Raw genomic sequence first — 14,476 nt, 5'->3', positions numbered from 1 at the left:
TTTTTCAATTCTAAATTTTATAAGCGCGAGGTCTACACCTCACAGAGTCACTACATTAAGAGCTCTTCTACACGATGGCCCAACATAGGTCAGTCTAAGGGACGAAGCTATGCGGTGGAATGAGATAGTAATATCACTTGCTCCCTCTAACGCATAAATGCGTCCCTTGGACTGGCGTACGCTGGGCCATCTTGTAGAGGCCATCGTGACCATAACATAGACATCAAATAAACTTGTGATCTAGACGGCCTTTGTAAATAAATTCGGTACTAAGAATTATATAAACAGGAAAAAACAAGATTCAGCTAATAATATCTTCAAAGGCAATCCGAATGTTTGTGACTCTTCAATACAAAATAATAAATAAGTAACATAATATATGTTTAATATATCTATTAACTTTGAATCACTGTACTCGTACTAATTTAGGCGTAGGTACCTCTACTACCAATTGCTAGACATAAAATTTACTGGTAAAGAAAGTAACGAAAATTGATAATGATTTTATTTATCTATTTTTAAATTGTACATTTATTTATTTTATCTCATATTTTTCTATAAAACTGGTAAATATATCAAATAAAATATAACATCAAAATCTAAACTTCCATGAGACACAGACATTTTAAATACATATATCAAAACAGGTCATGCACTTACGCGTTGGTGGACCGACGCAGACATGCGTGCTCCCGATGATGCTGCTCGGTACGGAGTGAAACATGTCGAGCAACTTTCGACTTAATACGTGACTGACCCGTTTTGATATAATTAATATGTCAATAACCACAAAAATTACTACCGTAAACTTTCTTACAATTCTCTAGGTACTAGGTAAAAAAACCAATTGTCTAGCATACAATATAGACATCACCAGGACATCACTGTTGAGCTGAATGATTACGTACACATCTACACAGTTATACTAATTGCAAAAACAGTATTGAATGAATGACTGAATTGTGACTTAAGCGCACGATATTAAGCTAAAAAAAGTCTAGAAGAAACTTTTGGTTCATCTTGAGGTTGGCGGTTGAACTTGCTATCGGTACGATAAAACCGGACAAGTGCGAGTCGGACTCGCCCCCCGAGGGTTTCGTACTTTCTAGTATTTGTTGTTATAGCGTCAAGAGAAATACATCATCTGTGAAAATTTCAACTGTCTAGATATCACGGTTCATGAGATACAGCCTGGTGACAGACGGACGGACGGACGGACGGAATCTTAGTAATAGGGTCCCGTTTTACCCTTTGGGTACGGAACCCTAAAAAGAACACTAATTTCAAAATTTCACTGTCATTACGTACATGATTTTGTTATTGTCTGCGTTACTTCAACTCTCCTGGCGATAACTATAGCTATCTGTATCTCTATACATTTTAAAATAATGGTCCTTTCTTCCACGATTAAGAATTAGCTCCTAATCTGGAATGTCTCTGTTATTTCAAGACAGACAATGTTTGAGGCCATGTAAAATCTAAGCTACGGCAATTTCCACAAGTGTCTCCAAGATTAGATCGATATCTTACCCAAATCCATCGTCTAACGACCATTGTCCTCATGCTCAGATCGTGCTCAGTGCCACTTAACATGAAATTGAGTTGCTCAAGCCGTCGGCAAACTCTTGAGACCGCTCTTTTATGGATATCGAGTACATAACGGATATTGCATGGTTATTGTCTGTAATTTCGCTAGATAATCTAGATTGAAACTGTGAATAATGGTTTGAGACTTGCGTTCTGAAGAAAATTGACTTATGTAGTTTTGAAATAAAAAAAAACATCATGTTTAAAAACATCTCGTAACATGATGATATCATAATAATTGAGTAAAATTGATGAAAATAAGCGCCACAGGTTTTGTACCTTTTATGTAATTTTTGGACGCAAATGCCAAGTTGCGTGACTGTATTCTATAATACAGTTGCGTGACCACGCACAATGGTTACCGATACAATTTGACACTGGGTAAACGGTTTAACCGGTTAAACCCGGGTTAGTGTGATAGTACAAGTGACCCTTAGTCAACACATAGAATGACGTTTTCCATCACTCACTAAATTGGACTAGATTGACTTGTAGCGAGGGTTGTTAATCTGTAGAAAGTTAGAAACTTTGTTGAACTTTTAGGAACTTCAAAGACCACATGTAACCCGAGCACATTCCTACTTTATAACTAAATTCAAGAAGCTACGCCACTTTCACGAAATCTCTTCGGTGTCTTACACAATTTGGAGAACAATTACCTACATTAAAACAGATGGAAATTGGAAGTGATTCTAATGTGCTCAGAGAGGTTTCTACTGCGTTCTCACCTATTTTTCAGTTTTACCGTATCTTAGATACTTAATGAAATTTGTTTTCTTTGTAAGCAGCTTTAGGATCGGTAAACTGGTCTGACATTACTAGGTAATAAAACGTACTAGAAGCTGATTCTAACTTAATAATTTCTTATGGTTTTATATTGACCTTGACCGCTGTAGAGTAGAACATTCGGATATACGAAATCACAGTTTTGCCGAGTCGGACGAAAACGGAACCCTTCACTAAACGCTTCGATTAATAAATTTAGAACAATAGGAACAAAATGCTTTAGGTTTAGTTTTATCCATAAACTAATTTTAAACTTATTTTAAAAGAACACTTTCTAGTTCTGTGCAGTACAAACTTTTTCAATTCAGATATAATGCATACATATAATGCGCCATAAATTAAACAACATCAGACGTATGTATTTTATTTCAACTTACAAGTTATTTTTTTATACTACAGTACAAACAAACAAGCATACGGCCCGCCTGATGGTAAGCAGTCTCTGTAGCCCACATACGCGTACATACGCCTGCAATTCCAGAGGAGGAGTAGGACTAACCGTAATTACTTAGACCGAGCGCGGTCTACACAACTTTGACACCCACCCGCTATCTCCAGTTACCCGTGAACAAGATGCATGTAACTGCGTCGAAATATCGGGAGCTCATAAACAATATAAAAGGTAATCACGGTTCATATCTCGATCGATTTAAGTCTAGTGAAACTAACCGTGAATCATTCAAAACGGTTATCAAACTTGGAACAAAATAAAGAGGAAACTATACCAATGAATCAAAGATTGTCTGCGGCACTGACGTTTTGAGCTGCAGTTTAAAAAGATAAGTTCTGCAACGGGCAGGAGTCCAAACGGGGCGATCCATCTCTCCGTAATAGAGGGATAACAGACGTACAAGTTAATGGATTGAGTAAATAAAGCGTTTCCTGGGGGCACTCGTTGGTGAACTTTTAAATTAAGTCTAAGTTTTGTTGTTCGATATAAAATAAGGGGTGAAATTTATTAAGTGATACAAGATATATTATGTACGCGATTGTGATTGTTATTATCGGACGCCCCAGGTATCGCTGGAGCGACATGGTGGAGGCGGATCTGCGCGAACTTCGAGTCAACAATTGGCGAGAAGTCGGATAGGACCGAGAAACGTGGCGCTGTCTTGAGTCGGAGGCCGAGTTTCATTTTGAGTCGCTGAGCCAACGGAGTAAGTAGGTGATTGTACTCATTTCTATGATCATCTTTTACTATAGCAGCTACACAGAAATCACCAAAAAATGGTTTCCTTGCATCGAGTTTCGTGTCGAATTAAATTTTAGTGCGGGAAACGTGATTTTATTTGTCGTGACTTCGGGGTTACTCTCGTTGCTCATAGTAATGGGTACAATCGCGTATGTAAACTGTATCTTGTATTACGTAAAAAAATACACAATACCTATTGTAAAGAGTTTAAATTCCGCATTTCATTGGAGGGGAATTTAAACAGGTTACTTACTTCATTCCAAATAACATTAGGCTGTAGAAGATCACAGAATCAGATATTCTAAGCCTTTGTGAAGTTGGTTTAAAGGTATTTGGAGAAACAGACTCACCAGTGATATTGAGAACTACTCGCTCGCCATGTGTAGCCACTATGCGCCACTCGTAGCGCTCCGGTGTGGCCGGTGCAGTCTCCGAGCCCAAGCCGGTCGAGCTCAACCATCCAGAGTTGCCGAGAAGCGTGCGACCACATTCTGTTGATAACAGTGATCAAGTTGTACGGTACTCACCAGTGATGTTAAGTACCACTCGCTCGCCATGTGTAGCCACTATGCGCCACTCGCAGCGCTCCGGTGTGGTCGGTGCGGTCTCCGAGCCCCAGCCGGGCGAGCTGAACCATCCAGAGTTGCCAAGTAGCGTGCGACCACATTCTGTTGATTAGTTGAAAGTATTTTTATTGACAAATTGACAATATATGGCTCAAAAATTGTACAATAAGTTGCCAAAAGAAATTAAAGCCAAAACTAATATCAACACCTTCAGTCTCTAAGTAAAGAAATTGTTACTCGATAAGACTGTGTACAGTGTAAAGGAATACCTCAATAATGAATATAATGACATGCTCCTTGTAGGGTTTAAAAATAGAACCGTTATTATTGTTATCTGTAATCGTAATTCTTAGATTGTCAGCATTCAGTTCGCAATAAGCTGTATTTTAAATGTGGTCTGAGGCTGTCGAGAGGAGCCAAACAAAAGAAACATTACAAGAATTAAACGCTGATATTTACAACAAACTCATTCTACAAAATTCTACATGTTATAAATAGCCTGTATATTATAATTAGTATCTACCCTAAATCCCTCCTTTCTTTCCGCTTTCTCGGTTGAATTCTAAAAGAGTCCGATTTTGGTTTCCCCCACGAAATTTCCTCAAGAATGTAGCTACTAGCGGTGTTCTTAGGATATAATGAGATGTGTTCAACTTTCAAGCACACTTGCCTATACAGCACATTAGTTTGCGCTATATTAGACACGGATTTATGTGACTCGCTGCCCATCGGGCCATCGCTCCGGCCTTTTCTTTCCAGCACTGCGGCAGTATCGTATCCAAGTAACTACTAGCGGACTTATAAAAAGGTATTATATGTACTAGCAAACTTATACTTACATTTAATTCGTCTAGGCTACGGATTTATGAAGATGTATTAAATAAGTACTAACTAGCACATTTTTACAGCAGATTAGTCTACCCTATACCAGACACGGATAATCTGACAAGCTGCCCGATCTCCGGCCTCTTTTTCCCATGGACCTCCAATAGAAGAATAGTAGCCAAATAAAATTATATACCATCTACTTACGGATAAAGATATGTTATACTTACTAGCACACTGATACAGCAAATTCGTCTGGGCTAAATCAGATATGGACAATCTGACACACTGTCCAATCTCCGGCCTTTTCTTTCCATGGACTTCCAGCGGTAGTATCGCATCCAAGTATCTCTGTGTACCTACTAACGGACTTATAAAGATGTGTTATACTTACTAGCACACTTATACAGCAGATTAGTCTGGGCTATATCAGACACGGACAATCTGACACGCTGTCCGATCTCCGGCCTTTTCTTTCCATGGACTTCCAATGGTAGAATCGTGTCCAAGTATGTGCCTTTGCTGAAGGTGTTCCTCGCGTAGTGCATGATAGAATCGTAGTCGTACGTCTGCCCGAGGGAGTTCACTTCTTCTTCTGTTAGCTTGTTGAAATTGTATTCTTGTCCTGAAAAGAAAATGGATATGAGGAAAAATATCAGAGATTCGTGTTCTTCTCTGACTCTCACTGGGCCTAAGCGTGAGTGGGAAGGATGCGGGTGGTCGAAGATCATGTTTTTGAATTTAAGTTTGTTGTAAGTAAAAAAAAAGAAAAAGTAATCACTGTGTTCCCTCAAAAAAGCGAATTTTTAGAAAGCCATTTTCAAATTAGTAGCTATGTTCGTGATTTTTCTATCGAATCGCTGAAGTCCCTAGAAAAAATCCTCAAGATATCTAATTACATTTTTGGCGACCGTACTTGTATCTAAAAAAGCGTTACTATTTTTTCAAAAACTCCGCTAAACGGTACCTTAAAGTACGAGTAAATGACCTAGTGTTCAACATGCTATAGTACACAATAGATGATACCCTGCTGTCACCTCTATGGGTAATACCAGTACTATAATATAAAATCCAAATGAGAATCAAATGGGCCTTTGAAAACCATCCAACAATGGTCGAAGATGTTTTAAATATGGTTCGAATTTAACTGAAATAATCTTTGTAACGCCTACGTGATTCTTATTTCAATGACGTATTGCAGTTCTGAGGCTGATATTATTGTAAATGAGAGAAATAACTCGGACAAAAACAAAAACACTGGTTTTGATACTTAATTAAATTAGGGTATGAAACTTGGACCATAGTTTTACTTTGGGCTATTGTTTGGTGATTTTACGATACGAGGGGATCTGATGGGGATGAGGGGGTTTAGTAATATAACATTTTGTGAATGTTATTTCTGAGTTTATTATATAGTTATTAGAACTATCTTTTACACAATATGAGATCAAACAGCCACCATGTATGTCCTAGCTGTCTACAAAGTTACACGGTTCATTAATTTTAAGCAACGTCTGTACACGCTACAGGTAAATGCTATTGCCATGTAGTACCAATAGTGCTATACATAATTTTTTTTTTCTTTAACTATAGGTATAATTGAATTTGAAGCCGTTATAACTGTTATCGTATTAGTCCTTATATTATGCCGTTACGTTATCCGCGTATATAGCGTCAAGCGTTCAATTCAGACAGTCCTTGAAAAGTTTAGAGAGTGAATGTTCAAAATGTAGACCATTTTGCAAGCCGCAAGATATTTAAATTGCTGAATGCTTAAATTGTAAATAGAATTAATTCAGAAGCCGATTGGAGCAATTTGCCTACGAACAGAGGGCAAAGACTTTCGAACTTAGATTTAGTCCGAAGCTGTTGCAAGGCAAAATGAACTGTTAAACATTGAATGTTTCCCATAATGTTGCCTCACCAAGCATAACAGCCATAACAGCCATTGCGAAATCTGTTTGAATCTGGAATTTATTGCAAGAGAATACGGTCGACAATTGCATGTGTTTTCCGAAGGTTAGGGTTAGAACTGTTAGACTTGGTGGGGTAGAATGTTGTTCTAATACAATTCGTATTGAAAATTGTTTACAGTTGAACAGAGATTTAAACTACCACTTCCAAAGTGTGAGTTTTATACATTGAGTTATTATTACTATACAAAAGCCATACCAAACAATGAAATTGTCGCAATTGCAACATGTACCACGCGACTAAAACGTCGAAATTGCCGAAAAATTCATGGTGCTTACGCGTTTAGGTCGCGAGATTCACGCTCCGCTTCTATAGTTGTTGTCAATACAACAACTCATGACGCAAAAAAAAACATATATTATTTAGGTTCAACATGTGGGTCTGGGTTCAACCTCACAGCAGAAGCAGATTCCAGAATATGACAATTCTCCTTCAGACTAGCTAGATTCCTACAATCTAAATATTTTAATAGGAAATAAAAGTACGCTTTTTGTTCAAAATGTTCAACGAAACTGCGGGTAAAAGTCATATTTAATGGCTATTATAGTTACGTACCTGCGAGATTTTAAACGTATTAACTAGAACGCTGTGTAAATACTAACAATCTAGGTCCAAAGCTTAAATCTCAAACAGTTAACCGAGTCAAGCACGACCTAATTTAATTCCAAATTCCCATTCAACACGAAGTTATCAGCAAAACTCAAACGATTCAGCGCACCCAGGTCATCCGAAGAACTTTAACAATGCTGATTTACAAGTGCCTCGTTGCAAATTCAACTATAATCCGACATTACAAAGTTTAAATTCCTTTGAAACTGTAAATGCAACCTGAATAGTACTTTATAATGTACGCTGAGCATTCACTTTAGAATGAGTTCGGGGTAATTTGTAAAGATAGTTTAAATACCTAGTGGCCCAGTGGGCTTGTTAAATGGTATTTTAGTAATTCCTGGACAAGGTGAGGTGACCCAATTATTATGTGTCGTTGAGATAAGGATACCCTTGAGGCGATGTCATACCTAAATAGCGGGCATGTTGGTTATTTCAGTTCACTCACTAAAACGGTCTTTCGCTTTTGGGTTGTTTGTTCCTGCAAGTATGCGGAAATTTTTCATAAAGCTTGAATTATGAATTAATATCAACAGATATCATTTATACCACCGATGTGCCGTCTAAAACTTTACGAAATTGCGAAAATTCTACGAGACAAAATTTTGAGAATTTCTCACATTTGTATGGGAATCCAACTTTTTTGTTCCTTCCTGTGTATTTTTTCTGAAATTCCTGAGAACTTTTAGAAAACTTTCGAAAAGTAGCGGATGAAACAACGCGCCAAAAGTATCTGTTATTCCGGATAACTTTTCTAAAATTTATGTTCATAAGTATATCTTTATCTTTTACAGTCTTAATTGTTCTACACATAGAACCATCACATGTTGTTAAGCTGTTACAGAATGGTAGAAACTTTTGACACCTTGTTTGATCCGTTACTTTTGATGCTGACTGTACACCAGGGTGCCTAGCCAAGATGACAATCGCTTGCGCTACGTCAACGAAACGCTTTGTATCAGTTGTTTGTGTGTGTTTCTATCAGTCTTCCATATTAGTGCGACAGTAACGGTTGCGTTTCATTTGTTACGGAGCGTAAACTATTGGTATGTTGGCTACGCACCCTGATGAGAATGGATCACTCTGTTTGAAAATGTGTCATTACTGAAGTGCTATTATTGTTGATTTCGTGATGAAGACAAGACAAAATATTTGCAATTTTTCTTTGAAGTTCAATAGGCGAGTCCACACAGAGCGAGCATAGCGAGCGTTTTCCACGCCCGAGCACGCTGGCTAGGCTGAGGCACGTCTACACTGGCCGTTTTGTGCGCGAGGAAATTGCCTCGCACCTGTGTTATTATAACCCGCCTACTGACGACTTATTTATCCTAACCTCATAACGTTTTTAAAGTACTCCTAACGTATTAGTTATGATTGCGTTAAAGCTTAACCAACATATTATAAACTGCATCTAACGTAGTCCTGAAGTGCATGGTCGTATTTTTATGGCCTGTCTTCATGATTATCAGTTTTAAGAAGTATGTTACTTCGAAAGTGAAACTAGAAAGCAGTATAACCGTCATAATATCTGTATTGGCCTGTTTCAATTGTGTGGGTATATGAGTACCTAATGTCCCGTGTCCTTTAAATAGTCGTATACATTAATGAGTATGGACTTAGGACGCGCAGATCAAAAGAGATCTGATGTAATTCGCACAAGGTTTGACATTTGAACTTACTCCTACGAGGAATTAGAGCGGCTGAGAAACGAAGCCCCGTAGTCTGATCTTAGAAACCCGATTTATTAATAATTGGGTCCGTAAAACTACTCTGTTTTGACAGTACAATAAAAATACACCTTATTACACACCTCAGTAAAAACAATACAGAAATAAAACAGCATCAGAAGTCTTAGTGCTCCGTACAAAATTATGTTCTCGGAGCACTTAAGTGGGAGAATCAACTTTTTAGCGTCACTCGTTGCCATAGTTACGATTAGTTGTCCAGGGGACAAAAGTTCATTGAAATACTGATTTTATGGTACTTAAATGTATCAAACTTGCGTTTTTGTGGTCGTTATAACCAATATCCATAATGGGCCCCCTACTAAGCATGTTAATAGAACGGCATGCAACGTCTCTTCAAACAAACTGTGCCACTGTTGTCCCTTGGACAACGGGACAGGATAACAAAACAAAAAAAGTTGATTCACCCAAGTAATTATTTATTTAAATAGGTAATTACTCGGTATGGACAATTTCAGTTAGTATTTATTTAAACTTTATTGCACAATACATGAAGAGTACAAATGGCGGACTTAATGCCAGAAGGCATTCTCTAGTATTATGAATGAAAAGAATGACTTTGCCTATGGTTAGCGATTTATTTAAAATAAAACACTCTGCCAACATACTGCTTGTAAAGAATTGTAGATAATCTAGTCATAATTCAGCTATCGGTACTTGCGTAGAAGGTTGACCTAAAACCCGGAAGATTCTCCTCTCCCTTATCTAAAAAAATAAGCAAGTAAACACAACAAATCACTATCAATAAATAGAAAAGCTCCACACGTGTTCCGTCTACGTTTGATCTGTGATGCTGGAGATACCTTCCTATTTATCTAAAAAGTTCTATTCCGGCTGTGATCTGGTTTAAAAAAGCCTAAAATAATAGGAACGTGAAACATAAATTATACCTATTTATATTAAACTGCAATATTTTACTTTAGAAAATACAACCTTACACCCTTATATTTCATTGTTAGGGTTCCTTACCCAAAGGGTTAAACGGGACCCTATTACTGAGATTTTGCTGTCCGTCCGTCTGTCCGTTCGTCCGTCCGTCCGTCTGTCACCAGGCTGTATCTCATCAACCGTGATAGCTAGTTGAAATTTTCACAGATGATGTATTTCTGTTGCCGCTATAACAACAAATACTAGAAACAGAATAAAAGAAATATGTAAGGGGGGCTCCCATACAACAAACATATTTTTTTGCCGTTTTTATAAATAATGGTACGGAACCCTTCATACGCGAGTCCGACTCGCACTTGCCCGGTTTTTTTTCATTACAATACGTAAGCATCTAAGATGTGAATGCTGCACGTTTTCCCTTTTTTACATAGATACTTTATAGATACATAGATACATAAGTGGACTGTAGGTATAATACTGCGCAAAAATACTTCGATTACAGTATGATATGACTAATGTCATTAGTTCATTACCTTGTGTACGATATTTACAACTTACTGACCTCTGAGACAGCCCGTAATAGATAACGACCGGGAAAACAACACGTTTCTGTCTTTATTAATTAAGCTTCAATATACTATATAATCTACTCTTACACATAGATAAGCTTAAATATTTTATTTTGTAATATTCTCTACATCTGCACTGACCACCCAACGGGGCCCCGCCACTTGACTACTTTTCACGTAGTCACTGCCGCCACTTGAAGGGTTATTAAATGTTGCATTTTTTTGACAACTGCCGTGGGCAAACTGCTGCAAATTTTTTTACGTTAGCATAGGTTATTTGTAGGTAGGCATAATACTGCGCAAAAATACTTCAATTTAAGTTAAAAAGACTAAAAGGGTTCGCTCATGGTACGATTAATCGCTTCGATCAATCTGACGAAAATCGTGACGATAGGTCGCTTCGAAAATGCCAATCAACTCACGGAGCGATTGGTATAGTTGTTAGATTTGTAGCTGGCCCCCAACGGCTTATCCTTTGTCTATTGTTAACTAAAACCGCGCGTGCCACTACCTGCAAAAAAAGGGTCGTATAATTCTAATTGGCACCTGAGCGCGGGCTAGTCCAACGCTCAAAAAACCAGTGTAGGTGCGCTCTCCGATAACGCGCCTTTGTTCCGCATATCGAGGACACATTTTAGATCGGTTCGGTAGTGTTCGACTCGCTAGCACTCAGTAACCATATAGGGACCACACAAGAAATCACAAATTTTTTTTTTTGCAGGTAGTGGAACGCGCGGTTTTAGTTAACATTAGACAAAGGATAAGCCGTTGGGGGTCAGCTACAAATCAAACAACTATACACGATCGAGGGATGTAGCGCGGATACACGGAGCAATAGGTCGTTAGGTCGTTGCGATCGATACGCGATCGAGGGATGCAGCGCGTGCGGCGTCTGCGTCAAGCATGAGACAAAAAGCAAATCGTTGGTCACAGAGCCATACAATGTCAATTCTTCGTTACGATATGATTGCACGGGTTTTTGTTGCGTTTTTCCGATATCGCCATCGATTAAGTAGATCGTTAACAATAATAACATACACTATCAATACGTCGTTTCGATCGGTCTGTTACGACGGATTGTAAAAATGAATCGTACCATGAGTGAATCCCTTAATGTCATTAGTTCATTACCTTGTGTACAATGTTTATAACTTATTGACCTCCGAGACAGCCCGTAATAGATAACGACCAGGAAAACAACACGTTTCTGTCTTTATTAATAATAAGTGTTTGTTTAGTTTATTTGCAAGTGAACATGTTTTTAAATCATGTGAATTTTAGCACAACAATGTGATCAATAATCACAATTTCCAAAAGCCACAAGTGTGTGCATCCGTGGGCAGATTTAGATCAATAAAAAAAATCTTTGGCTTTTACGACGGGTCAGCCTCACACAGCCTGGTCTATAACCGCGAAAAGCAACTATCTCTGTCACTCTAATTACGCCTTAATTGGAGTGAAAAAGAAAGATGCCCGAAATTCGCGAACGTCAGTGTTTCCTGCCCTCTCAAACCCCATTATTAAGAAACGTGTATGGATGTCCCTTTTTATTTTTATCTTTTTGGATTATAAAATTACAGTAGTTTGCTGTAAAAATAAATCATACAGTCACGTGTGAAAATATCGATCCGAAAAATGTGCCAAAAATATGTATAATATATATTAAGGTAGTGTATACATATTTTTTTAGGATCGCGCAAGAGGAAAGCAAGCAGGAAAGCGGATCCTGGAAAAGGCCGGAATATCGCTAGGTAGAAGAAGAGATAAATTAGTTCCTTTTATTCAACTACATTGCGAGAAAATATTACTCTAAAATACTGATAACTGGTAGACTGTAATCAGCCAATCACTGTTCATGCAGAAGCTAATCTTTAGTTCACACGAGTTTATAAGATAATACGACAGGACTAGTTACTTTACTAAACCAATTGCTGTAACTAGTCATAAAAGTCACAAAACGCCCACGCATGCAAGTTTATTTATTTTTGATGAATAGCGTCTAAATCGTGAATGGGCCGGAAGCCATGCTTCTTCCGAGAGCTGATTATGCGTTGGAAGCCGCGGCGTGCTTGTTTCAATGTGCTCTGACAATGGCACTGTGCTCGCGGGCTTTCTGTCACACCGTATTTTCGGCGCTTCAAATGGTTAAGAGACTTTTAAGTTTAAAATGGGCGTCCAAACGGGACAATTTCAGCAGAAATCAAATTGGCGTCAGTATCATCAAGCATCCTCGCGTACACAATTTAATCACCAATTTTAGTTCGTACCATTCATGTACCCGAAAAAAAATACTACCATATTACCGTTGAAAATTGGCATTCTTGCGTCCGTACCAGTCCGTATGTATAGATACATAGATTGTGCGAAAAATAGTCCCGTCCGTAAACCGTAATGGACGGTTTACGGTTAAATTTTTAATGGTTAATTTTCAATATGGTAAATTTTAATTAACGTTCGGCTAACACTGCTCCTGTCTGGACACTGCTTAATAAATGCATTCAGGCCTAATGCCGGTACAATAAAATGTGACGTACGTTTAATTTAAGTAGGATACACAAACGAGAGAGTGTTCGTTTCTGTCCCAGTACTAGTCATCTTTAAACTTACACCGTTAGCAATACAGCTGACGACAAGGCAAATTTAAGGCAATAGCATGTCGAGCATTGCGACGTTTACCTTACCTATGTAAAGGCACAGGAGCCCGATTATGATTGCAATTTCTTGTTCTTAAACTGTTATGGATTTGATCCGTCAGCTATCGCACGTGACATTTCTGAAGAAATTGGGAGAGACATGAAATTTAAATCAGAATCGGTCTCGTTGTGTATTAAGTGCGCAATCACCCGCGGAAGTCACAGACGCACGCAATACATTTAAAGTCTTCTCTTTATCGTAAAGATCGTTCCCTGGGAAAACGAAACGAAAATCTAAATTTCTATATCTGCCTCTCTATCACTCGAACACTACAAAAGCGATAGCGAGGTAGGTAAAGAAATTTCAATTTTGTTTTTTATCGGTAGACCCTCTGTCGTGAAACAATTAAACTGACAAAGAGCCAACATGCGAGCGAAAGATTCGCTCGGCGCTAAACGTTAGGTTAAGAGCCTTGCAAATCTTATTACGTTCATCTCGGTGTGAGATAATGAAAAGAAGATTTAAGCCTACGCCACGCAATCAGGTCAAGTGTACCTATTTGTTTTAGACACGCGTGTTATCCTTCAAGTAGGTGACATTTGAACGTCGACCGCAACAGCGCTACTGCTGCGGCGTTGAAGCAGACGGTGTCACTATTAATATCCTTGATAAAATGACTGACGGTTTAGGACCGGTTTAAGACTACCGTATTTTCCTGCGCGTATACGGTCATTCCGCGGTACGACTGGTACGAGTGTACACGCGCGTTACCATTTGCCTACATTTGTTTTTTACGACCTTACGCGCGCGTTACTTTTCTCTACATTTGGCCGATTCGAGCTTACACCACTACACGTGCGTACACGTACGCTCGTATAAAACGATAGTCTGAAACCATCGATAGATACTCGTAGATTATACAATCGTTCTGATAGCGGGAGTAACGCGGCAACGAACATCACTTATTTTATCAAGAAAATGTATTAATTATCGTCGACGAGTCAGAAAGCATTACAACCGCGATTAGAATGTTCAATCCTTGCCTTTAAGGTGACATTCGGATAGACACTGCAGCTGCATTACTGCTGTGACATTTCTGCT

The 14,476-nt window shown here is 38.4% G+C and overlaps 1 protein-coding gene across 1 annotated transcript in view; it reads right to left on the bottom strand.

Moving 5' to 3' along the window:
- LOC133520815 (bone morphogenetic protein 1) overlaps positions 1-14,476 on the bottom strand; it is a 139,609-nt gene that overhangs the window by 23,246 nt on the left and 101,887 nt on the right. Inside the window, exons 8-9 of the mRNA XM_061855487.1 lie at positions 5,351-5,581; positions 4,093-4,233 (exon numbers count right to left, since the gene is read on the bottom strand). Of these exons, the coding sequence (XP_061711471.1) occupies positions 4,093-4,233; positions 5,351-5,581 (372 nt within the window). The remainder of the gene's footprint in view (positions 1-4,092; positions 4,234-5,350; positions 5,582-14,476) is intronic.

This window comes from Cydia pomonella, chromosome 8, assembly GCF_033807575.1.
Source record: "Cydia pomonella isolate Wapato2018A chromosome 8, ilCydPomo1, whole genome shotgun sequence".
NCBI classification, from domain to species: domain Eukaryota; kingdom Metazoa; phylum Arthropoda; class Insecta; order Lepidoptera; family Tortricidae; genus Cydia; species Cydia pomonella.
This window is presented reverse-complemented; position numbering and strand designations above follow the sequence as displayed.